Genomic DNA, 27,516 nt, shown 5'->3' on the forward strand with positions numbered 1-27,516 from the left:
CACCATCATCAGCATTCATCATTTGTTGAGGTACGAAGACCATCATATAATATTCCGTATTTATCCACTATTGATTTTGTTCCTAGTCCGAGCGATGTCATAGAACATCTGTTGCTAGAGACACTTTGCAGAGAGCAGCGCGTGTCCAACTGAGAGGGTACAGGAGCGAGGCGAACGCGTCCCCAGCACCGCACTGGGGCTAAACCGCCCGCTTTCCTAAGGGAGCCGGAGTAGTTCAGTCGGTATAGCGACGGGCTACGGACTGGACGGTCAGGCAACAGATTCTTCCTTCTCTACAATGTCCAGACTGACTCTCAGGCCCTACCGGCCTCATCTTACACTGGGGTAACGCGGCCGGGGCCTCAAACTGTCCCGTCACCTTCATCTAGCGCCGAGGTGAAGAATGGTAGAGTTATTCCTCCACTGTCCATATGTTTTCATGACGTTTGATTGATTAAGCACAGGGACAACTTTACTTTTACGGGCTACTTAACACGGGGAAGTTGTTCAGTTACCGCATTGGGAGAGATTTCCTTTTTTCGGTATTGTACTGGTCGACTTTGGGGCCTAACCAGCCTCCTATCCAATGGATACTGATGACCTTGTATCAAGGGTTAAAGCGGTCTGGTACTTGAAGCTGACCACCTCCATCTAGTGTCGAGGAAGAATGTGTGAATATATGCTTCCACTCCCCCATACGCCTTCATGGCTTGGTGGTTAATTAAGTACAGGGACAACTTTACTTTTACCTTCGTTCTATAGGCTCACTTTCTGCGATCATTTTCACTATCCCTACTTCACCCCCCCCACACACACACACTCGTACCTTCCATTGCAATTCCTGAAAGTTGCAAACCTTTATGACCCCGTCTGGAGATATGTCAGTCCCTCTGCGGTCAGTTCTCGTTCAGTTACGATCGCTGTCAGTCGGCGTCCGGCCCGTGGACTTGTATTATTTATAAGCAGAGGGTCACGGTCTAGTCAGTTCCCCTTGATGACGGAAACAGTAACGATTCGGAACATCATAAAAATGAAACAGAAAGTGTGTAGGTTCTGTAGGTTGCCGGTGTAACTCCGTAGCGAAAGTTCCCAGAAAGCTGAAACTTGGCGTACTTACGGAAACCTCGGGCATTTTTTTATTGCTAGTGGGGTGGGACTAAGTCCCTCGTACTGCAACCACTTCTGGCCTATTGTACCAGCCCCAGATGATAGGTGAGGGTGATTGCGGAGCAATTGGTGGAATGAAGATTGGCAGGGGAAACCGAAGTACTCGGAGAAAACCTGCCCCAGCCCCACTTTGTCCACCACAAAGCCCACTTGACCAGACCCCAGGATCGAACCCGGGCCGCCACGGTGGGAAGCCAGCGACTAACCGCTTGAGCTATGGGCATTACTTTTGCATACTTTCTGCTTACGGGCTGCACATAAGTGATGACGTAATATGACGGCGATGATAGATCCGTTGCTAAGCAGTGACTCTGTAAGCAATGACCGTTCCTGACCAACGGCTCGGTAAAGAAGTCTCCGCGGCAACGAATACGCATGAAATAATAGAGTTATTGTTGAAAACGGGGTGTTTTCTATGTGGTCCCTGCTGAGATGTTATAAGCAAGGGACAAAGTTAATTCAGAGATAGTTCTGCTGTGAAAAGAAGATTCGTGAGCGTGAAGACAAAGAATCTCCGATGCTAGAAGCCGTTGCTAGTAAACGGCTGGTGAAGACACAACAGGCTGGATGAAGTCTTAGAGGGTGTTGAGGTAATTTGTGAATTGTGGAGATTAGCGATGGCTCTGTAATTGCTTGTAGTTTCGAGTCGTGTGTATAAGTGGTCACTAAATCTATTCGCCAATCCAAACCATCTCTATAGTCATACTCCTAAATCGTGACACCATATAGTATATGTACTGCCCTCTAGTGGCAGCAGTGTAATCTGTGGATCTGTCCGTGAGTTCATGTCGCCAAACCGTAGGTAGTTAGTTACTGGAGAGGGTGGGTTTCCCCATGCACTTAGATCTGTATTGGTCCATTGTGCTTCCCTCTATGATTTCTACCAGTCTCTATATCCTACCGATATTGGTGCGTACCATCAGTCCCGACCGAGCCAGCGAGTTCAGCCTCCACTAGCTTGGCGGTATCTGTAATGCTTCCCCCATCTATCAGAGGTATTAGAGACTACTGTTCGGGAAACGTCCTTAAATTTGGCTCAGTGACCTCCTTTGGAGATATGAGGTTCTTTTACGTGCCGTAAAGCTACCCGTACCCACGGCTTAAAGTCCCTCCTGGAGGACTTGTTCCCTGAATTTTTCCGCCCTTAAACGCCGGGTCTGAACCCGCGTACCACGAGTCATGAGGTGGGAACGTTACCTCTAGACTACGGAGGCCGCTTCGCCAAACCGTAACTGTAATACAAACATGTATATTGATGCAGATTTTCGTGAATATGCTAGTGCTCTCTTGAATGACATGACTTCCAATTGTATTTCTGCAGGCATCTGACGTGCCTGTGATTATCGTATGGGGCAGTGAAGAAGCGTTCATATAAGATTACATCGTAGTGCGTGTTCGATCACAACGGAGACCGCTTAGGCCACGCTATCGCTTAGCAGGTTAGTTGCTCACTTCTGACGGCTGGGGCCAGAGTTTGATCCGAGGTAACATCATGTGGAAATTGGGGTTGACAAAATGGCACTGGGGCAGGTTTTCTCCAAGTACTTCGATATCCCCTGTCAATTGTTATTCCATCAACTGCTCCATAATCATTAATCGTCCTGTCTCAGGGGCTGTGCAGTATCAATACTGACAGCGTCGTTAAACAAGGAAGGAAAGGAAACCGTTAACTTAATCCGGGCAAGGCCGGGTCCTTGTAGCTAGTAGGAAATATAACCCGCTCTTATAAGCTGACGTTACCCCGAAAGAGGGTCTACTTTGACAAATATTCTATCTTGTCGGTACGTTCGAAGGATGCTGCAGCATAATGTACGGTCGAACTTTTACAAACAAATCGGGTTGGCTTCATGGTACAGAGACTTACTTTATGGGCCTTTAGTTCCCGACATCCACAATGTAAACCCCTATCGAAACACTTGAGTCCAGTCCGCATTTGTTTCAACAACTGCTACTATTATCCTACTATCAATAAATCGAATAATGACATATAAGCTAAAAATCGGGAATATATATATAAATTAACTAATAAAATACAAATAATTAAAGTTAATTGGCTACATGTGGAAAGAATGGAAGATATCTCGGTTATCACTTATTTTACTGATCAAAGGCGGGGTTCTGATTGGTAATTGGATTTACTGACCAATTACAGGCCGTAACTAAAATTAATTATTACACTGTTGCTGCTTTACACCATATACAATCACTCCATACTAATCTCCTCAGTCTCTTTTCACTAGTCTTCACTATCCGTTTATAACACAGGAACTATAAAAGTCTCACTAAATTACGCACTCCCAATGTCGCTGTGCTACAGCACCTGTAAAGACACACACAAAGCCTTGGCATAGTATATTCATTCTGGGACTACTGGCCACACGACTGCTCCCTTGGAACTTCGGAATCCAACTCAGTTGCTGCAAGCGATTTTCCGTGGCTGTTATAAATATTCGGCACGGACCACTCACAGAAAACACAGCCCCCATGCTGTTGCGTGGCGCAGACCACATAGAAAACACAGCGTCCTCTATTACTGAGTGACGGCTCTGTTTGGGTTACCACGTGATCGCCACCCAGCCAGCTCATCGGCGCGCTGACACATACCTGGAAACGAGTTGTGTAACATTCCTCCATTGAAAACACAGCTCCCATTGTCGGTGTTGGAACGTGTGTACGGAGCCGTTGCCTAGCGATGCGTCACACTGTCTATGGATCTAGATCTACAGCCCTGTTGGACCTAGGCCGCTTTTTCAGTTTCTTAATCTGCACACAGTCTGCAGGACTCATTGGACGGGGTATCAGCCCGCCGCAAGGCCGCTACCTACAAACAGAGCAGCACAAACACAAAATAAATACACACAAATATACATGCTTCGAGTGAGATTCGATCCTACGATCTCAGTGTTCGAGCGGGCGGAGACGGTTCATGCCTTAGACAGCGCTGCCACTGTGATCGGCGAGTGGAAGCTACAGATTGCCGAAATGCATCCTGGACTATAAAGCAGTGCGGAGAAGAAATGTGGGAAGACCTAGGAAGAAGTGGAAAGATAACAGCGTGGCCACGCCTTGAAGTTGATGATGATCATTACCTTATCTATGGAAAGCTTGCTCTTCACCCCTCAAGACGGAAGTTATATATTTTCAATTCAGTTAAATTTCACCCATCTATACGGAATTATATCCCGGAAGAGAGAACTCTTTTGTGGTCATCTGCGGTGTGATACCGTGCAAACTTGCAAGCGAATGCTGAAGCTTCAGGGAAACATCTTACTTCCATCGTCATTGGCTTTTTTTTCTTTTCCTTGGCACTACAGCCCCAGTGGGCCTAGGCCTACCTCCATGAACTTCTCCGTTCACTTCGGTTTTTCTAGATCGTACACATTCGGTAGGACTCCTTGGGCGAGTGATTGGATCGTCGCAAGGCCTCTATCTGTAGACAAACACAGAAAAACGCGCACAAACATCCATGCCCTAAGTGGGATTCGAACCGACGATCTCAGCTTCCGAGAGAGCGAAGACAGTACATGCCTTAGACCGCTCGGCTACCGTCTTATTAGATATAATCGTATACGAGTATTCCTTTGAAACTGATATCTGCCTATAATTCTGCACATCATGACCACCCACAACACCACAAGCTGAACCATCACAGGATTGAAAACATTAGAATTTACACAGGCCTAAATGTTCTGACTTTGAAGTTTCCGGACCAAAACTACGTATGCATTACTCGTTTTCGCCCTTCGTTTATCCCATACTATATTTAAGTAAATTTATTTCAGAAAAATATTGTTGGTTATAATTTGCACATGTTAATGAATTATTTCTATAGGATACTTTTAAAATAGACTCAATTAAAAAACTTCTATGTGGGAATTTATTGTAATCTACTCTATTGAAATATCTGAACTTCCATCTTCAAATTTAAAGAGTAAGGCAAGGAAGAAACCGGCAAGAGGCAGTTTTGCTCTCTGCTGGCCTGGCTTACTTTCACATCCTAAAGATGGAGGGCGTATATTCCTTGAATACGTAGGTAAACTTCTATTGGACTGCCCGGCGTGGCGTCCCAGTCACTGCAATGAGAACCGACAATCAAAAACATCTGACAAAGCTGCTGGAGGGGCTGGTGAGAGTAAAGGAAGAATATTTTTTCTTATGGAGAATTAAGGTCGAATGTAGTTTTCCAACACATGATTTAAATCAGAACACTCTGTAAATTTCAGGGTTAAGAGAAAGTCCTTATGGCTACTTGTCTGTAACTTCGACATTACGTAATGTCCAAAATCGATCAGAGTGCGCATGGCTTCACCGTTTGGGCATCCGCTCTGTCACCTGTATCGAACGAGCGGCGGTAGTCGAAGGCTGACTCCTGCGAAGAAGAGTAGATGTTGCAAGTGCGGTGATATGTGCCTCTGACGTTTCGTTAGTGAGATTCACAAAAGAAAGTTTCTGTAAGCTTGTGAAAGTGACCGAAAATGAAATTGTTTTAGATTTGAGGTTCTTGCAGCTCGAAATATGAAGAATTATATGTATATCTTCTGGGATATTGCTGCCTAATTTATGTTGGTTTCTTGCTTGGATTCCTCTTCGAATCTGAACATGGAGGTCATATGTTACTCCGAAACGTACGCTGACTTCCACAAGATGTTATATCCCAGAAGATAGAAATCTTCTGTGTTGTTATTGTTTGTTTCTGTTCTGCTGGGCTTCAGACATTTCTAATACGGTTTTGTTTAGTGAGCAATGTTCTTTCGTTGCGTTTGAAGTCATATTTCCTTCCGGACTCGTCGAAATCGGACTTTAGGAGTTAGAATACTTCTAATTTCTATTCTGTCGGTTATAATTTTGGGCGTATGCTTGCAAGGCACACGTTTACAATATGACTAGATTTGTTGTGTAACTAAGAGAATTTTCTGTTGGAGTTATTGGCGGCAAAAACGAAAGAAATCCAGGGAAACTTTACTGCATTCTGTAGTGTACTTGACTTAGCTCTTGGCACCTCAGACTGTTTGCATTGAATGACCTTGTGACAGTGAATAACTAATTGTAAATGACATAGTAGGAAGCGGCAGCGATTCAGTTCAAGGGAAGATTCCAGCATCGGTAATGAGACACTGAGGAAAACCACCTAAACAGTCGGGTCTATCGATATCCCGCCCGCGATATGAACCGGGTACTTCTAAAACAAAAGCCAAAACCCACTCCCTGAGCCAACATGAGCGGCATCAATGAGAAGTCTGTGTATTTAGGCAAATCAGAATTGTCTACGTTCTGTGTTAAATACCAAAATCAATTTCAGCACTCACTTCACCGCCCCTGCGCAACCTCATCCATAAATTAGAATTCACACTTTATCTCTCCTCATGCTTTGGCCTACCTGGTCATCACTTGCATACGGTTCTAGATGAAAACTCCGACTCTGCTGTTACGCTACTGTATTTTGCAATTTACGTATAATGTAACTCTCTATAAATATTAAGTCACTTTTTATATTATTATGCCGTAGTTACTTTCGTTCTGAACAAATATGTCGTGTGTTTGTTGTAACTGTAATATGTAATAATGAGTTATATTTATGTTGTATTTAAGAGATGGATATCTAATATATATTTATTCTATCTATGTAATTGTAATGGTACTTAGATTCCTTGTGTGCGTGCATGCGTGTGTTCTCTTTGTTTCATGCAGTGGTTCTGTTTTTATATAGGGTATAGGCTGTGTGTGCTGCTAACTGGTGTTCGTTTCTTGCATTCTTCTGAATACTGGGTTATATGTGTCAGTGTTTGTGTCACTCATATGTAAACTATTTTTACTAATTTTATATGGTATTTTTCTAATATGTGTAAATGTTTTCCTTTTTATGTGTTCTTATTCTGTCCATTGTATCCGTTACGATGCCATATGTATGCCCCGTGTTTAATATGTGGCTTGAATAACCCGAATTGCTACTATTATTTCTAATTGCCTGTATATGTTAACATTTATAATACCCAACGACTCCTGCCATCTACACGAAAATAAATTTTAAATATCAAGTATCAACAATTTAGAAAAAAAGATTAAACATATAACCAATGTTTCATTCATTCATTCATCAGTAATCTGTCAGACGACAGGTCCACAGTCTCTTCCAAAACAGTTCCTCCACTTAATGCGATCTTCTGTTTTTGGAAAGAGACTATCCAGGAAAAGTGATAATGTGGTAGTTTTTCCATTTGCTTTCCACATCGCAGTACAACTGCCGTTCAAACCACTCTGGTCACGCCTGTTGCTATACGAACTTGAACCATCTCGAGCATCATTTGCTCTGTGCTTCAAGTCGCTGCTGATGACGCTGCTTCCGGCATCAGTTTTTGGTGTCTCTCTTCGTCTGATGCCTACCCTTTGANTTAAACATATAACCAATGTTTAAGGAAGCCAAAAAAAAAAGAACTAAAAAAACAACTCCGTGATTTTAGTCCGCAAGCGAACTATACAGACCGAGCGACCGCCGCTTGTCGGCGAAGTTTAGTGTCAACTTTTGCGTATAGAGGGTATCGCGTGGTCAGCGCAACGAATCCCCACGGCTGCTAATTTCGGTTTTCTAGACCGGACCAGCCATTTTCTTGAAACAGCTCCTGAATTATCCTCACGAGGCTGAGTGGACCCCGTTCCAGACCCACTACTTCTCAAGAAAGAACTAGAAGTTATAAAATTATATTATATAAAAATTATAGTGTAAACAAATTAAAAAACGTCCAGCCCCACAAGAACAGAATACAGACATCGACCCGCATCACTGAAAAACAAAATTGGCCATTTTCAGATACAACGGAAAAGAAACCAAAAAAATCGCAAAAACTATTCAAGGACACGAAAAAACAGCACTTAAATGCAACACACAATAAAGAACAAAATAAAACAACATCCACGGAGAGACAAATGTAACAAGTTTCATCTAGGAAACGAAATGTCTAGACTGCCCATTAAAACACATAGGACAAACAGTAAGAATATTCCACATTACATACAAAGAACATATACAGACAATTAGAAATAATAGTAGCAATTCGGTATACTCAAGCCACATATCAAACATGGGGCCGTAATAGACACAATGGACAATATATGAGCACATGAAAAGTAAAATATTTAAACACATTGAAAAATCACAATATATAAAAAACAGTTAAAATAACTTACACGTGAATAACGCAGTGATACATATAACCCAGTATTTAGAACATTTCAAGAAATGAACACCAGTTAGCAGCACACACTTCCTATCCCCACATTTAAAAGCAGAACAATTCACGAGACATCCAGAACAGCTACACACACACAGAAGCATAAGAAACGTTACAATTACACAGAACAACAGTACATTAAATATCCATCTCTTAAATAAAACATTAATGTAACCCATTACTACATAATACAAATACACCAGACACACAACGTATGTGTTCAGGACAAAAGCAACTACGGCAAGGTAGTCTAAAAAAACAGCTTAAATAGTTTATAGACAGTTTACATTAGACGTAAATTGCAAAACACAGTAGCGTAACAACAGAGCAGGAGTTTCCATCTAGAACCGTATGCAAGTGATGATCGCCAGGTAGGCCAAAGCATGAGGAGAGACAAAGAGCCCTCAAAGTGTGAATTTGAATATGTGGACGAGGCTGCAGAGGCACCGTGAAGTGAGTCCTGAAACTGGAATACACTGTACAGCGGGATGCTGTAATACAATATTATCAACATCAGACTTATTAGTCTGTTCCGACTGAAGGGTCAAATCGGAATTATTTTCCATTATTTTGTACGGCCTTCACCTTCCAGCTCCCTGCGTACGCTGGAATAATAATTCGGCAGGTTTCCATTATTTCCAGGAGGTGGGATCTCTTCGTTTGAAGTAAAACTATTCCGTCTAGGGCGATAAAAATTTAGAGTACAGATTCCGTAAAATGGACTAATTAAAGTACCGGTGTGTTCGGACAATGGAACCGTTCGTATTACTGGATATCATGTAAATATCTATTTCTAGTACAGATACTTATTCAAAAGTTATAGATATATATTTTGTATAAATAAAGAAGCAGAAATATTCCGCTCTATAAAGGGGGTCGGGACAAGCGGAAAGCGGGTTATTTTCCGTCACCCAGAGGGCAGGTCCATCAACACATCTTGTTCCACAATAATTCAGTTTTCCTGCAAGAAAGTAAAATCATTAGATTAAAATCATAATTTTTATATATGACTTATTTTTGTGTTGCTACTGTAGCTGAATTTGGATTACCGAGCTTCAACTGTATTTAGTTCTTGTCTGATGCTTTAGCTTTTCGTACAATGTGTTTGCGTCTACAGTGCGACTGAATATTATCCCCTTTCCTCCTCACAACATGTTTCAGCTGTACGCGGCCATCATCAGGTGTCTCCAATTCGCTAAATTAGTTGCACTGTATTCTCACATCAAATGTGCATGCGATATCTCGTAACTTGAAATAAGTGAAATGCAATTAAGATCAATTAGTATTAGTGAAGTTATCATGTATGCCCCTTTGACTGTATGTTCTTCACCCTGTTTGTGTATGTAGACCTTCTTTATCTTTCACACGATCTCCTGCAACTTGCAACGTCTCCTCTGGAAGTAGCTGTCAATAATAATCGACTTAGGTGACAAATTTACATTGTCGCCGTACATAAATCATTTCATGTGTACAAAAGAACAAACTCTGTGGCTTTAGTCTAATTATACTTGGAGAAGAGCACAAGTTATGAAGCTCCTCATTATGCAGTTTTCTCCAACTTCCTGCAAGTTCCTCTCTCTTCGGTCCAAATATTCTCCCAAACATCCTGTTCTCAAACAGTCTATATTCCTCCCGTAATGACAGAGAACAAGTTTCACATCCATACAGAACCACACGCAAAATTATGAATTTGTACTTTCTAATTTTTATGTTTTTGGACAACAGACGGGAAGACAAACGGTTCTGGACTGAATGGTAGCAAGCATTACCCGAGTTCAATCTCCTCTTAATTTCCTCCTGAATCAGGGTTTGATTTGTTATAGTTGTTCCCAAATATCTGAACTGTGCCACATTTTCAAAACATCTGTTTCCTATCTTTATGTCATGATATTGCTCTGCATTTTGGTGACAAGACAGCAACATATACTTAGTTTTCTCTGTGTTTACTTTTAGACTAACTTTCTTACTTGCGTCAATTAAAGTTTGTGTCTTTCTCTTTATGGTATCTATATTATAACCCAGTAGATTTACATCGTCAGCATAGACCAACAGCTGAGGTGTCCCATTGAATTTTAGTTCAACCTGGTTTTCCTGGACCTTCCTAATGATATATCCTAAAGCAAAATTGAAAAGCAGTGGCGTTAAAGCATCTCCTTGTTTTAGACCATTCTGGATAGGAAAATTATCAGGCAGATGTTTATCTACGCGGACTTTACCATACATTTCATTTAAAACATTTTAATCAGCCTAGCTAATTTCATGGGTACCCCGAACTCTATCAGAACATTGTTCAATACTTCCCTCCTAACTGAAAATATTAGCACAAAACCTTAACATACAGTTCCAGTGTTTCTCAAGTCTCACCCTGGAAGTGATTTGTTAGCGTCTCGTCCCGGCTGCCGTGGTACTAAATGGATGGGAGGGGGGGGGTCCGCCCCCTCCCCTAGATGGTTATAGCGCTGTGGAGAGCAGCAGTGTTCCCGGCATGGCCGGAAATTGAACCCAGATTCTTCTGTCGATCGGCTCCAGGGCCCACCAAAGCGCCTAGCCATTAAGTACCGTGGGATCTTTACCCAAGGTTAAAGAGGATAGGCAGAAGCTAGCCACTCATAGCTCCATAGAGCCATACCGCCACTTACCTCTCTTCGCTATAGCATCCTTATTTACGTGCAGGAATTACTTTACGGTAAATGAAAGTGATAAACAATTAAACACTGGTTGTCTAGAGAGAACTATCTAGCACGACTGTTAGAACGAATCTTCACATTCTGTGTATCAGCTGAAGAGAGCGTCCATGATTATTCCAGTTTGGACTATTCAGAATTCATTTGCCACGTTGTAGTCGTTAATAACATTAAATTATTGCATTATAAACTTAGATTTCTGTGAAAAGTAGTAAACAACAATTGTACTGAGCTGCACGGAGGCATAAATTACTTTAGACGAAATTTGTACTCGTACTTCAAATTATACTCTCGTTTTTATATGAGTTGAATCGTTTAAGAAAAAAATTTAGTCACTGAATAATTGATTACATGGGAATCAGAGGTTATAATGGAGCTTTAATGATCAAAACAACATGGATCCACATATTATACAATGATGTAGCTTAACACTACACTGGACACTATAACTCTGAAATTTGGCATACATCAATTTTTAACAATTTTTAGTAAATTAAATAATTTTTAATACTTGTAATACATCTTTCAAAACTTTTAATATAAAGTCAACATATTTGTATAATATATATTTTTTCCATATGTCCTACATATATTTTATATATTTATACATTTAATTTCAATACTTATATTTAACTCCAGGCACACAGTTCTGTATTACAGAGCCCAACACGTTGCACCGATATGGATCCATATTAGCAGTTCAATGACCCTAGACGTATTCATATATCACTGCCTGATGATGGTCCCATGAGACCGAAACATGTGGCAGGAAATAAATATTCAGTTGTAAAATATTGATTGATTATAAATCACTTTGTTGTGATGACGGCTAACCTAAATATATACATTGTACATTTGGGACACTCAACAGGATGCATGCTCTGCTGATGACATTTGCCCGACGATCAGTTTGCATAGAAATGCGTTTGAATGGAAGATAGTGGGATTTAATAAATGTAATCTCTCGATTATTGTTCAAATTAATGCTCCTCGTGAAAAGTGATGAACACTGTACAAAGTTCACAGGTACCTTACTTTTGCGAGTGCAGTGGCCCCTGTTTGTTAGACATCCCGCGCAGTGAGACGCACAGCTCAGTGTATCTGTTATTCTGTGTTGTCAAGTAATTACTGTAGATGCTTGGATTTATGGCTGCTGATTTAATCTTATTTTTGCTTCGACGCAAAAATGGAAAATTTATTTGCTGGTTAATATTAAACTGTTTTCATGTCATTAGCCCCCTCTGTGGTCTAGTGCTAAGAATTCCTGGTTACAAATACAGAGGCCCCGGGTTCGATTCCCGGCGCTACCAGATTTTCTGAGAAGTAGTGGGTCTGGAACCGGGTCAACTCAGCCCCGTGAGGTTAATTGAGGAGCTATTTCAAGAAAAGAGTGGCTCTGGTCTAGAATCCCGAGATTAACGGCCGTGGGGCTGAAAGGTAAGGGATGCGGAAGAAGACAGACGGAATCAATATTTATTTTCACTATTACAGAAAGAGGCCGGAATCCCGGTGTTGAAAATGATGATCATGACGATAAATGATAGCAAGCATTACTAGAATCAATCTTCTCTCTGTGGTTTTCAGGATCTGCTGCTAATTTTTTTAATTATTCCTTGGATATTTACACTTGCGTCTCTTCGATGGATTTGTAGACCACGTAGAAATCACCGTTACCAACAGTACATCCATTATTGCACGCTGGCCGCTGCCTAGCAACGGCCTTTGTGTCGTTGTTTCGCGGTCGTTGCCTAGCATTGGGTCTATATGTCAAACAATTTAATTTTTTAATTAAATTAGATTATATTTAGACACCCGTAAGTAAGAGGACAAATGGCCCTGCTAACCCCCCCCCCTGTGTGGGTCTACATCCTGAACATGTACTGAATTTTCTTTTTTTTTTCACTTCCAGACCAACATACTCTCCAGCGTCGAACAGGGTTCCTACATTTTTACTCATGGTAGGCCTTATTTATATCTAACATCGTCAGCATAGCCAACAGTTAATGCAATTCTATAAGTTCCAGTTCCTCTTTGACTCTCTTAGACCCTTATGGAGAGGCTACTGAAGAGAATTTGAGAAACAGTGACGATGCACTGCCCTTTTCTTCGAAATCAGTCGAGAGAATAAATTCGAGAGGCAGTATTTGGCGAAACTTGAAGTAGAGTTAATGACTAGTGACTATTGACATGAAGTCATGAAATTTATAACTTGTCTTTGCCTCATTTACTTACTACAACACAGCCTCAACAAATGAAACTTCTTAATATATATAATTACCATAAAGTCCTCACAATGCAAGATTTATCTGCTTCTGGTTCCATTGGAGCATTTATTTAGGAAAGTATTTCTTTGTATGAATCCTTGTTTGAAGTAAGCATGACGCCTAACACGCCTGTGAACCCCGAGACACTTATAATCTCCTCTTCAGAACACACAGTAACCGTTTTGTTAGACAAGTTGCCGCATGCGAATGGCGCAACATTGATTTGTTAATTGAATAACAGGAGGAAGTGGCGCTATGAGAAAGGAGGTCAATTTTAACAAAGGCGCACAAGATAGAATAGAATACAAAATGTAATGCCGGAACTGATATTTCAAAACAATATTTTCTATACAAGTAAGGTATACATTGTCCTTCAATTTCATTTACCTTTCAGTATATCGGAATCATTTTTGACCGACGATAAACACACGGATATTTCTCGATCATCTGAGGGACTCTTTAGTTCGCAAGAAAGAATCTGCTTCGTGGAAGGAAGCAGAAATCAGAATTTGTTTCCTCGAGTCAATGATATGTTTTCTTGACGTGTAGGAATTCAACGGTTCTTCTCGTAAGGTTGGCTACACTTGTTTACAAAGCTCAACCGTCAATCCGTAACTGGATTAAAACAGTGTTCTCGTTTTCAATATTCGTTCTCTTTCTCTTCACGTTACAATTTCCTACCCGTGATAGTGACGGCGTAATAAAAAGTCTACTTGCACGTAACAAAAAGCGTTGCTGTTGGCTTGTCTTCTGTGACCTAACAGCGATTTAGCAGTTGCTCAGTTCGTGCAGCTTTGTGTCAGAAATGTGATTGTCATTATGCAGAGTTTACGAGGGTTATTTGTTCTCTTTACTTAACGACGCCGAAAGTATTTCTTTTTATGAAACGTCAAAAGAAAACTTTTGAAAATTATTATGAAGAGAGAGAGGGGCGGTATTTAATGGCATAATTACCGCCGAAGTTATGAATTATTAGTAAGAAGAAAGGGGACACGGTAAAGAAGAAAGATGTAAAACTATCCCTTTAAGAGGCCGTGAAGGTCCATAAGGTTGTAAGACGTCGAGGCTCCCACATTTTCTAGACAGTCGGTGCACAGATGGCGGTGAGGTTTGATTATAGGACCAAAGAATACCTGCGATATGAAGACCGACAAACACGAGTAGTCTGTCAGCCGTACCATACACTCAGCAGTACTTTTCGCGATGTTTCACGAATGAGAATTTGTTTCCATTTATTGACCAGATCATCATATCTTCTTCGTGATTTATAATTCCTACGTTTTCTGTCATGATCCATTTTCTATAAATGTTTATTTCCCTCAAATATGGGATAAGAATAATACAAATTTGTTAAAACGTGTCGAATTCTATTTGTCAATGATACAGAAATAAATGTAGTAGTTGTTTCATTCTTTTAATCTGATTTAATCCTGTGATAATTTTGTCAATATCTGATTAAAGTGGGTTTCAAAATCGATGCAGTTTATCTGCAGTTAAAATAACGCGCGGACCGAAAACCCCAATAATCTTTGTAATAGTGTCAAAACACTGTAGGACTCATTACGTAGAAAACCTGGTTAATCCAATGTATGGTTAATGAAGTATTTATAAGAATACAGAACCCGCGACCTTCTCTATACTACAAGCCGGAAGAAAGTGGGTTCGATTTCCGATGAGTTCATTGGATTTTTTCAATTGACCTATTCCTTCCAGCCGAAATATGAACCTGGAGTAGTCTCAGCCTCTAACAGAAATGAGTACCAGGAATCTTGCTGGGGTTAAAGGGCGACCGGCGCGTGAAGCTGACAACTTCACAGCCATCTGTGAGCATATAATCTACAACATGAGGGAACCTCAACGTCTCACAATCCTATGGGCCTCCACGACCTGTTACAGGGATAGTTTTACCTTACAACTGTTCGTTGTTAAACTCAGTGTTAAGGTTCGGCCACACAGAGCGCTACGCTGTGTTCGCTACGTACGCTACGTACGCTGTGTACACTCTGCGACGCAGCTAACATAGGGAACATAGCGTACGTAGCTTACGGAAGTCTGTGTGGCCAGTCACATTGGCAATACGAGTAAAGGGAGATATTTTTCTACACGTGTAGCGAACATAGCGTACGTAGCGTGCGTCGCGTACGTAGCGCTCTGTGTTTCCGAACCTTTACACGTGTATGTGGGATTGGAGAAAAATTTTCGGTTGATAAGAAATTTAGAAACAGACAATATTAATATTGATAAGGATATTACTATCTTCTGGTATATAAAGCCGTCTAGACCGGTATATCTTAAACAACGTTTCGGAGTAGCATACTGCTGTTATCTTCAGGACTGAAGAATAATCGGGACAGCTAGGAATCGAGAAGCAGGACGCAAGCAAAGCGGTGCGTCGTACTAACGACTTGTTTAGCTTACTCTTTAAACCTAAGGTGGAGTCACCATGTTCTTCCTAAACGTCCATTAACTTCTTCTGGACTACGAGGCATCAGTTCTCAGAAGACAATGTTCTCCATAGTTATCGCTGCGAAAACCTCAAATCTTGTAATATTAGCATTCAGTACGTCACAACGGCAGGAGTTGAGACCGCTTCATCCCGTGCTTTAGACTTCAAGATCTGAAATTTATTTCCAGAAAAGAGTGATTGGCTAACTATGAAGGAAAAATTTTTCTGTAAGCATATACAGAAAGCAGTTTAATTTATTTGGTATTCACATTGCGCGGAAGTGACTTCAGTAGAGGCGGTGTTTCTGCTGGAAGCACGACGTGTTGGCGCTTGAAACTGAAGGAGTTCTGCGAGTGAAAAACCAGAAATGTCAGGAGATCAAGATATTTGAAGATAGTGTGTGTGTGTGTGTGTGTGTGTGTGTCCGTCCTGAAGGAGTTGCCATGGTGCTGGAAGTTCTCGCAAGCGTCTCGCACTTTGCAGGTAAATTAGAATATTATTACTTTTCTTGTGAAACACGCGCAGAGAATTCAAGAGGAACTTTAACTATTTGCTGTACTGATAAGTTTCTCTGTTACTAATTTCCGCTGCTTTCTTTTTTATTCCGTTCCAGTCTTATGTGTCACCGAATGCTATTTCGAGGGCGAAGTTTAAAGCCATCTCTCACAAATAACAAGCATATATAGCCAATCTTAAACCGTTCCTTTTGTATTTGTTAGCTATATACTGGAGTTCACATATCCAGAATAGGTAACGATTCATGAAACAGAGGACTGCACATTTGTTCGTGACCTACCGCATAACTTACGTACATGCAACGTGTTAACGCTCAAGAGTTCGTTGCTATGGTAACCAGAAATTGCGTAATTACAAAGATTTTACCTCACCGTTACTTCACAATTTGTGGATAGGTACTTATCGTTATATAGCCATAGGGAAATGTTAATGCCAAGCGGGAAGTATTGGTTACATTTTGCACTAAACGCAGTAAATACCGAAGCAGTTATAAGAAATTTTGTTTAGGACCAGTCTAGTATTTTAGACTGACACTATTTTGAAAATGAAGAGAGCTCAGGAGAAATTTTACTAGTCCTCTTGCTCGACATAAGTTGCTTCAATTATGTAAATATAACCATTTTCAGAGTAAAAATGTAGTGGCATTAAAAACCACTAGATTAGTCATTCATTTATCTCTCCTTGTAGCATTATCTAGAACTGACATTTTCGTGTGCCCTAAAATATTCTGTCATCTAATAATTTATTGCTCTAAAACATTCTGTTGCGATGCTGACTTCGAGGAAATGTTGCAGTCATCCAATATCTGTATGTATAAATACGCAACTTCTTTGTTTTCTTTTTTTCTATCGCGAACCTAACAGATAACGCCCAAAGACAAGTACAATACTCACGGCTGTTACGCCCTTGTTGCTAGAGTTTTGGGGTTTGATTCCAGTCATATTCAAAGTATTTTGTTTTCAGTTAAGTGAATGAATTTTATTTTCTTACATTTGGTTCTGTTCTTTCTTAGAAGTCCAAGCTAATCTGTATTGTGATAATTAAAAGGAAAACAGCTATATTTCTGATAAGAAAGAAAGAAAAGATGGACATTTCTGCACGTAAATATATGTCATTCAACATGGAATTTGAAAATATTAATTTGGGTGGCTTAGTTTCCATTGTTTTCCTCATTTCTTCCAGACAAATACCGGGATAGCTCTTGGATTAGGCCACGACCTCTTCCTTCCAAATCTTTTCAAATGCCTCAGTCATCCTACTATCCGATGCTTCATAGTTTCGTTAATAAAAGAATCGTTTAATGCACCGCAAAAGAAAAGCTTTGGTGGATTCAGTAGTTTTGAAAATGTATGGGAGCAGTGCCTAGAGTGTCCTATTGAAGTGGACTGTAAATTGGAGCAGTTTGTGAATTTCGACGCTTCGATATGCGAGAGTCTGGCGAGACTGCACGGACAACAAACGAAACTAATGGATTCAAACCCTAACGTAGCAACGGCAGCTACTTCTGACGGTTATGTAAGACACGAAACGGGTGTAAGCGTACGGAAGGAATGAAAAGGAAGGGAGATTGGAGACTAGATTCATTGCGGGCTGCTGTGTGCACAGTTCCGTAAGTAGCAAATATATTTTTATTGACTGAGGAACTACATATTAATTTCTGAAGAGGGATTATGTGTTATATATTTATTTAAGACAGATTTGTGAGAATTGTAGTCTTTTACTATTTAAAGAGAGATCTATTCTTATTCTTTAAATATTTAAAAAACGTTTCAACCCAAAAATTCCCCCCTCGAGCAGTGTTAAAATCATTTCTGGTGTTTTTCCTACATGGGTCGACAATAAAGTTCGCGAACTAACTCATCTCGGTTAAAGTGCTACACACCTCATTACTGAATATTACTGAGGTCGCTTTCAAAGTACTCCTCTTTGGAAGCTATGCACCAATGCCAGCGCATTCCGAAACAATTTTGGAACTGGTTTTGTGGAATGGCCCTCAGAGCTGCCGTCATATTACACCTGATGTCATCAATGTCAGCAAAATGCCTCCCTTTATCTTCTGGAACAGAAACAAGTCAGTGGGGGATAGATCCGGTGAATAGGGAGGGTGTTCTAACACAGTTATTTGTTTACTAGCTAAAACCTCTCTTATAGACACTGCCGTGTGAGCAGGTCCTTTGGGACCATTTTTGCACACACCTTCCTCTTGTCAAGATCTTCAGTTAAGATCTTCCTAACTATTTTTCTGTCGATGTTCGCTAGCTCTGCTATGCTCCCGAAAGTCAGTCGACGATTCCCACGCACAATTTTACGAACTTTGCAATCTTTTCTTCAGTTCTTCTCGTTGCTGGCCGTCCTGATCTCTCTTCGTCTGTTACACTTTATCTTCTCTCAGATAAACGTGTCACCATTTGTAAACTGCTGTTTTCTTCATAGCATTATCCCGTAAACTTGCACTAACATCCCTCTGATTCGCTTCCACTGTTGCCAAGTTAGCATGAAACTTAACATTCGTTCCGACAGCCTCGCGACGGCACACAAAACACACTCAGACAATAACAGACGCCACTGAGAAAGAGAATGTCATAGATCAACAACAACACAGCTGTGAAACACTGATATACCAACGTCATCAAACCATGCTGAGGTTTCTGTTCACTGCTGTTACGGCAAGCACAAAATGGCGTGTTCGCGAACTTTATTGTCAGACCACGTATGGTTATATAACGACACACTATCGTATTTATGATCTCCAAATGAGAGAATGGCCACGTTTGTTTAAATGGGAAGTGAATGCGTCATAACGTATGTCGTAGGGTTGTTTCGGCATTCCTTTCTAAATTTCAAGAATTGCCGTAATAAGCGTCAATTATGATAAAGGATTTTCAGGCAGAGATCTGAAACTAGTGCCCATCAAACATTGAGTTGTAATTATCTATCGCACCATAATTTTCGGCAATCGTTTATTAAAAACCATTTGAAAGAGAACCTGGACGTACATTATAGCAACTATCTGTGTTGTAAACGAGATTCAGAATTCTAACGACTCTATCATAGTTCCGTTTCGGAGGAATATTTGCCTTAGGGAATGTTCGCATAAATAGACTCAACTCCTCCTTGAAGTCCAAGCATGATATTTCTCTTATCCTCTGAAAGCGCTAATCTTTTCGAGATAGACACGCAGAACGGGTCAGTTCTAGGAAAGATATTTTTGTGCACAGCTGCAAAGAAAACAGAGGCAGGATAATCTGAAATACAACCGAAAGTAAGTTGAAATGTCACATGACGTCTCTCTTCTCTAATCCCCCATACTGAGTTCCGCAATATGCGTACTTATGTATACATATACGTATTTCCTTCTTAGGAACATGAACTCATGTTATGTGTTCCGTGACAGACTGTGGAGAATTCCTTGACGCGCTGAGCGACCATTAGATTTATAAGAATTGTGCTCCTCAAGGATATGGTCCCAAACATCCCAATATAATTAACGTAAGAAAGGGTTGGCGGTCGAGGCAACAATATTTAATTAAATAAACCAAGGTAAATCTCAATAAGCGGCTTATTTCAGTGACTATTACATGTTTCGGCACCCACAGGACCATCATCAGGTAGTTAACTGAATGCCTAATATGGATCCATATTGGTGCAATGCGTAAAACTCATATACAGTAGAACTTGGTTATAACGTCATCAAAGGGACCTAAAAATAGTGTCGTTATAAACGGATGTCGTAACCGAAATGGGCACTTCCACAGTAGCCTTATGTTAGTCACGTAAAAATCTACCAAAAACCGAGTTAAAATGTTGCGTTTTTTAGTGAAATACTTAGTTAAGTACAGACTAACGTAACATTAACGTGGAATTGCCCAAATGTGTAATATCAAAGACATATTACAGCGCTTTTCACTGACAATACACACCGCACTAATACTGTATATTAAAGGTAGGCCTACTCACCAAATTACAGTAGATTACATCAATTGTTGTGCCTTACTGTACCTAGATACGAGTACAGTAATCAGTTATCTTCATCTGTTTCCTGTTACTTGCCCAATACACACTTTCTAAATTACGCTCAATGTCCATATCAGAGAAATTCAGGAATGAAAATGACGTTACATACGAGGTTGATGCATTTGTGCATGTCGTACTAAGCAAGGTATAAAAACAGTTGCTTTATGAGGAATTAGTTCGTACCATTGAATATTTGACGCAATAGACAAGGTGTCGCAGAAACCGATGTTGCTATAACCAAGTTTTACTGTAGTACACTCATGTATATGCCGTAAAGTTAAAATAATGTTGCACTCAAAATATGTCATATATTACAATTTTAGTATGAAGAAGTTATGCCCTTGTAATTCTGCGAATCGCGTTGTGTTACGCAGAGAGTGTCCACGTGTAGCAGCCACTGAAATAAACCAATTTTTTCGAACTTACCTTGGTTTATTGAATTAAATATTGTCACGTGTAGGGGTGCGCGTGACGGATATAACGGGTTCTAGCTCGGATGATTGGATTTAGTAGCACTTTGGTAACAAGTTCACTTAATCACGCTCAATTATAGCGCTGTCACTATTCTCCACACTTTCAGTTCGCCTTTGCACACCCACTAGGATTCACAGTCTTCACTAGTCGTCTCCTTGCAACGGATCTCAACACAGAAATTAACACTACTATGAAGTCTTGTTGTCATTTCTTGCTCAATCTCTCTGGAACCTCGGAACTCAACTAAAACTCATCTCAGCTGCAAGCGGACTCGCGTTATAGAGTCGAGGCACAGACAACGCAGAAAACACTATTCTCCTGTTACGTGGCTCGAACCATGCAGAAGACATGTCACGTGATTAGTACCCAGCTGGTTATTAGTGCTCTGACTGCTGCCTAACATGAATTATAATATTCGTCCACTGAGACACAGCTTCCATTGTTGAGTGATGGTACATGGTTACGGAGCCGTTGCCTGGCAACGTGTTCATCAGATCCGTTACAATGTTTTGTAGACGGCCAAACTTTTCCGGTAATTATGACACACAATAGGATGCGAACAACGAAGATCCCAATACAAAACTGAAAGCGCATCGGTGAACAAGATAGGTGCGTGTGTCTGCAGATACTGCAGCCGTCTTTAAAGCGAGATTTAGGTACCACCCACTTTAGCCACAGCCATCCCTTAGAAGCCCGTCGTCGTGGTGTACGCTTGGAATTGTGGAATGGCTTCGGACTAACTATTGCAAATGTTGAGGTAACACTAGAGGTTAATTCGGATGGTCTACAGAGCGCCAGTAGGATTCCAGGGTAAGTGGGAGCCCTGTAATATTTTGGGTTGGCCTTGCTTTCACAAGTGAGTCGATGGGTTATTTCAGGTGAGGCCTGCAATTGACTGTCGCAGGCGTTAGCAGGCGGTAACGGAGGTACACATTTACGCTGCGCCCAGTCACTTCAGCTGGATAGTTCCTGAAAACTCTTATCTGGGTCACGCTTTCACTGCGACGTTGGGAACATGTAAATTCAAACACTTTTCAGCATTTCCGAAAGACACTTTACATTTAATTACTTGAATTGACAAACAGCGACTTCTGTGAAATTACTTACTGAATTGATTGTCTTGAAAGCCGAAATGTTTATTAACTTGAAGATCTAGAATTCGGGGTCGGATGGTCTTGATCACTTCCGAACTCAATCACTGGAATTTACAGAGTGTCTAAGACAAGCGTCTCAACAGGAAGGCGCCTTGCCAGAGTTTCAGAAAATGGAAAAAAGGACGTTCTCTTCCAGAGTGTGATTGGCTGGTTTAAACAAACAAGGACGCAAAAAAGTGTTGCCCTCTACAGCTACAGCGTGAGATATTCAGCGTAGGACATCTCAACTACGGGTAACACTTCCGGTAATTATAATTAGGAATAGCATCATTTTTGGACGTTCCAGTAAAAGCAACGGTATCTGCTAACATCAAGTATAGAATTTCAAAGGGAACGCCAACCGTGTGCCCTCGTCTGTCGGTTTAAATTTTGTGGTGAAGCCCTTGATCTAAGTCTCACCTAAATTAAAGAAATCGGCTAACTCGCTCGAACTAATTTGGTGACTGACGCACTAATTTCATTAATTACAGAAATTTAATTAATTCAATTCACGTTGATGAAATTAAAGATAAAAACATACGCCCAAAAGTCCGATCCAAATATTTCCACCACGGATGTACTAAGACTTTTGTTGTTTGGCCTGGATTCTTACAGGTAAATGTCGGGTTAGTATCTTTAACTAGGCCCCGACGATTTACTTTCATGCCCTTTTCATTTAAGCATGCGCAGATCATTCTGGACAGTGCCATAGCAGAGGCTATTAATAGTTGACTCCCCGCCGCGAGGTCCCGGGCTCTATCCCAGGTCACGTTAGTGGGATTTTCTGCAAATAAAGTGATCCTTTGGCCGGATTTTCCTTAGTACTTCGTTTCCTCCACCAACTACTCTACGCCCTAACCTCCGACGCTGTAGTCTCGATATCAACAGCGTCGCTAAGTAAGTAGCTAAAAACCAGACAAATCATTCTGTCATTTGATGATACATGACCCAAAGAATTGAAAGAGAGTCGGCAAATTAATGAGGTATGTGTCAAAATAGTAGCACACCAAGTGAGGTGTTTCTTTCTCTCTGCTGTATTTGTGGAGACACTGCTGCCCTAGAATGCATGATGAACTAGGAATGGTGGGCTATTAATGCGAAGAATAGAATAAAATTTTTGTTATTGACCCAAAGGATAAAAGAAGAATTTCTATGAAGCTCTGGAGTTATAACTACAGACTCGCATCAAAAATCTTTCAAATACGACGCGGAAATAGTGGCTACAGCGTCAGGAATTGTCATCCTGTCAGAACAACGCGTAAAGTGGTCCCTGGCACTGGATGGTGCTGAGTTTCATGCTTTGGCCGCCTTAATCCCGGTGGAATAAGAGTCTGGGTTACCTCCAGAGACGGTCTGGATGAAGAGAACGATGCCTGGCTCCTGCTGGGAAGCGAACCACGGTTCTGCAGCCAACATCCAGAGAGAATGCAAAGTGCCGCTCCAGGAAGGCTGGGTGAACACTGTAACTCAACTATCCGGCAGAGATGCAGCAAACGTATTCATGAGGTACGTCAATTAGCGAGAGTGCCGCTGCAATGTTGCTGTCATTTCCATCAGCCAGGCACGGGTTCGTATCGATTTAGCGAGCACCCTTCAAGACATTGGAAACAACTATCGGATCTTACGTCATTTCAGCGTTTGACAGTGATTGATAGACCCAGCATGCTCGCGAAATTTCTGGTCACTTCATAAATTGCTTCTGTGGAACAAGAGCGGGCAGAGTTCAGAGTGGAATATTCAAGCGTAGTTTATGCGACTTCGTGTATCGTATTCAGGTTGATGTGTATTTATCTAGAACAGCGTACTCCCATACGCCTACGAATTAATACATAAAGCGATCTATTTTATAAGCGTACTTATAGACATAAACCTGCAGCGCTACTAGTTCAATTACGTTTATTTGTGTACTCAGCCTCCCAACGATCAATAATAATAATAATAATAATGATAATAATAATAATAATAATAATAATTCAATTCAATTCGTGTTTATTTATGTGCAAACTTAACAGCACAGTGGCCAATTACAAAGTTAGCACGAGTACATATAAATACACAAAAATTAAAGAGCAAAATACAAAATTGACAGTCTATACAATATCAATAAATTAGTAACAATTCCAAGAAAAGAAAAGAACAAAAAAAAGTTAGCTTTAACAGGCGAGAAAAATAAAATAAGTACATTTCGAATGGTTATTCCATTATGTGATGAGAAAGGACAATACACATACATACACACATAGAAGTTAATAATAATAATAATAATAATAATAATAATAATAACCCAATTAATTCTTATTTATTCGTGTGGCAGCTCAACATCCTAATTTAAATCAATTCAATTCATGTTTAATTACATACAACTTAACAGCACAGAGGCCAATTAAAAGGTTAGCATGAGTACATAGAATTACATAAAAATAATTAAGAAACAAATACAAAATTTGAGAGTTTCTTGCATTTAGCAAGTCTATGCGAAACCTGGTAAGAGGCTAAAAGGGCCTTAGAAGTCACATTTGTTGTTTTAGCAAATTTCTGTTGGGTAGACTTTAAACCACTAAGCTTTCTAACAAAAAAATATTTTGGTTTATTTGTAAACTTCGGATGTTTGGTTTCAAGATGTCTCTTTAATTTATTACGTTTCATACAATCCGCAGCTAAAATACTTAGACAGACTTCACATTGCGGACGTTCTTTATCATTGACCACAGTTTTCGTAAAGCCTAGTGATAAATAGTGCTCATCGTACCTTCTCGTCTTCACACTCGGAGCAGCTTCTTTCCCACCGCTAGTTGAAGGAGCACTGGTGTCTTCATTTCTATCGCTACTCAGGAAACGCTTCATGATCAGTTGTTCATAATCAAGTCAACTTCAAGAGATAAACAAATCAGCACAATTGCACTGAAACGTTGAATGCATAAGAACACAACATCAAACAGGCATACCCGGCGATCACCACTGAGTCTGGCAACAAACTGCCTGCTCGCTGCCCAACAGGCGCCAATGAGTTAACGTTAAGTCGCTGCTTTCAGTTGCGCGTGTACAGTGCTGCCTGGAAGAGGATGCAGCTGGTGCCGAACCATCAACGCTGTCTCTGGCATACGCGTTTTATAATTGAAGGTAAAGAGAATAATTAGTAGTTATTTTGAAATTCATGATAATTAAAGCCTGTATTCATCATAAGTTTTTCTATATATTTTTTTATTTTTTGTTACGTTTCTAATTGATTTAGGACAGTTTTAATCACAAACAATGAAACAATTCGAAATAGCAGTTTTAATTTTTATCTGTAGAAAAGTATGCTGCGCCCCCCTTTCAAGCCTTTCGCCCCTCCACCGGGGGTCGCGCTACACAGTTTGAGAACCACTGCCTTAAGGAACTAGAATACCAGTGTGGGAATTCCGTACGAGTGTTTATGATGCCACGGGGAATTGCATGTTCCATGGCATCTTGTACAGCAGCATTGAGGCCGGCGACAGCAGAATCCATAGGGGGGGGGGGTCCCATATACACAGGACCAGTCGTAAGTTGAGAGATTNTATAATTGAAAAGTGAGAAAAATACAATATACAGGACCATATTTAAAATGAATACATAAATTATCATCATCATCTACACTGTGCTGTGTCTGTAATTGTCCTGTAGCTATTGACTCGGCACAAAAAAAATAAAGAATTGAATTATGATAATTAATATTATTGTTATCATTGTTATGATGATGATTATTATAGTATAACTGTTAGTATTACTATTATTTGCATGTGCAATAAAATAATAAACTGAATTATTAATATTATCATCCTCTGAAAATATATGCTTTTCATTTCTTAATTAAATATTTATATGTTTCATTTCTCACTTCTCAATAACACTTAGATTTATGTTAATGAAATTATTATTATTGCTATTATTATAATTTGTTTGTTTGTTTACTTTCTACATTGTTGTTTTTCCCAAGTGTTTGCCTGTAATTTGCCTTTGACTTCATAATGTGTTTGTCTATAATGTAATTACTTTTATCTACACTGTGCTCTGTCTGCAATTGGCCTTGCGGCTGTTGACTCGGCACATAAATAATAAAGAACTGAATTTTATTATTATGTTAGATCTTAAGTGTTTAGGCCAATGACTGCGTGCGTGTGGTGCCGCGCAGTTTCACAGAAATTTACCCCCGTTGCTGGGGGAACGCTCTTCCTCCATTTTTAGGGTCGCAGAGTAATCCAGGTAAACTTCAAATACTCTGTAGCCTCTGCAACGTCCACGGCCTACCCACCCACTCACTCACACATTTTACTCTTGGCTTACTCTTCTGTGAGTACATTAAATGTGGAGGCATCGCATTCCTTCGAAACATTGCTACATACCTATCAAATTTCAAGGCATCACCTCTTCAATCTATGATCTTTCTTTCATGGAGTCGCGAATTCTTTTGGCTACGCAGTTAACTGACATGCGGTTCCTGAAAGACAAATCCTTGTAACTAAACAAACACATAGATGGCAGTGCCACAGGCCCTGCAAGTTCTAAGTCTCGTGCCCTATATGTTGCATGATCAGCACTTTTATTCGATTAAGTACGATCTTGAGTAAGCTCAGTCTGCATGACAACTGTCTCAACGATCGGGGTTCGATTCCCAGCGCGAACAGCGTCCAGTTCGACACTGCAGCCCACCAATTCTCCTATCCAATTTCCACCTGGAGGACCCTCTGCCCAGAGGAAAAGCTACCAGGGCATGAAGCTTGTCGCTTAACTTCCATCTAGTGTGGAGGTGAAAAAATGTGGAGCCATAACTCAACTCCCCCATACGTCTTAGACCCGTGTTACTTTATTCGTTAAGCACAGGGATAACTTTACATTTAGATTTCTCTTGGAGCAGAATTAGCGAGGACAAAGAAGAAATTATATTATTTACACCAGCGGAGCTGCTAGGTGCAAGGCTTGTAAATATTAATTATATTTCTCTATGCATAAAGCCTTATACAGCAGCTAGGATCATGGATCAATTTATGTATTACATGCCCCATATGTTCTTCTAGCAGTCACCAGACAGAGAGGACGAACGGGGAGAGAGAAATATATTTTGTTATAGAATGTGTTGTTGATCTACGTATTTATGACACACGCAGGGGCGGCCCGCGTATAGGCACCGCGGAACTGCAGCACCCCCAATTTCCACTTGATATTATCGATAACATTTATATAATGAGTCCTTTTTTCTTTAATTCTTTCTTTATACTTGTACAATACAATATATAAGCCTTAAGCTTAATGTCAGTAGCCAAACCTTTGTATGGAACTGTGAGTTTCACAGTTCCAGCGACGAGGTGTTCGTTGACTGTGCGCAAGCGCACATAGGAAGCTACACGCGAGGCTGCAAGGGAAAGGGAGCACTGCAGGAACGACAGTGCCGACCGGTACCGACCCTGGCGTGCTGGTGGAAGGTAGTTTTTTTCTTACTCCGCGTGTGTTGTGCTTAAAAAATATGAGTTAATTGTAGAATTAGATTATTATCCTGCTTCCAGCTATTCTATTTGATTCATTTTTTTTCGGTTCTTTTATTTAACAGAAAACTTTAACCATGGCCTTGCATCC

The 27,516-nt window shown here is 40.5% G+C and overlaps 1 protein-coding gene across 2 annotated transcripts in view; it reads left to right on the forward strand.

Moving 5' to 3' along the window:
• LOC111873416 (synaptotagmin-4) overlaps positions 1-27,516 on the forward strand; it is a 229,807-nt gene that overhangs the window by 107,695 nt on the left and 94,596 nt on the right. The window contains exons 1-2 of one of the 2 annotated variants that reach the window (XM_033755085.1): positions 5,539-5,618; positions 15,976-16,270. The exons of the other annotated variant lie outside the window; for it this stretch is intronic. Coding sequence (XP_033610976.1) covers positions 16,231-16,270 — 40 coding nt within the window. The 5' untranslated portion in view covers positions 5,539-5,618; positions 15,976-16,230. Of the gene's footprint in view, positions 1-5,538; positions 5,619-15,975; positions 16,271-27,516 lie in introns of those variants that run through there. 2 annotated transcript variants of the gene reach the window in all.

Source organism: Cryptotermes secundus, unplaced genomic scaffold (genome assembly GCF_002891405.2).
Source record: "Cryptotermes secundus unplaced genomic scaffold, Csec_1.0 scaffold270, whole genome shotgun sequence".
Classification (NCBI taxonomy): domain Eukaryota; kingdom Metazoa; phylum Arthropoda; class Insecta; order Blattodea; family Kalotermitidae; genus Cryptotermes; species Cryptotermes secundus.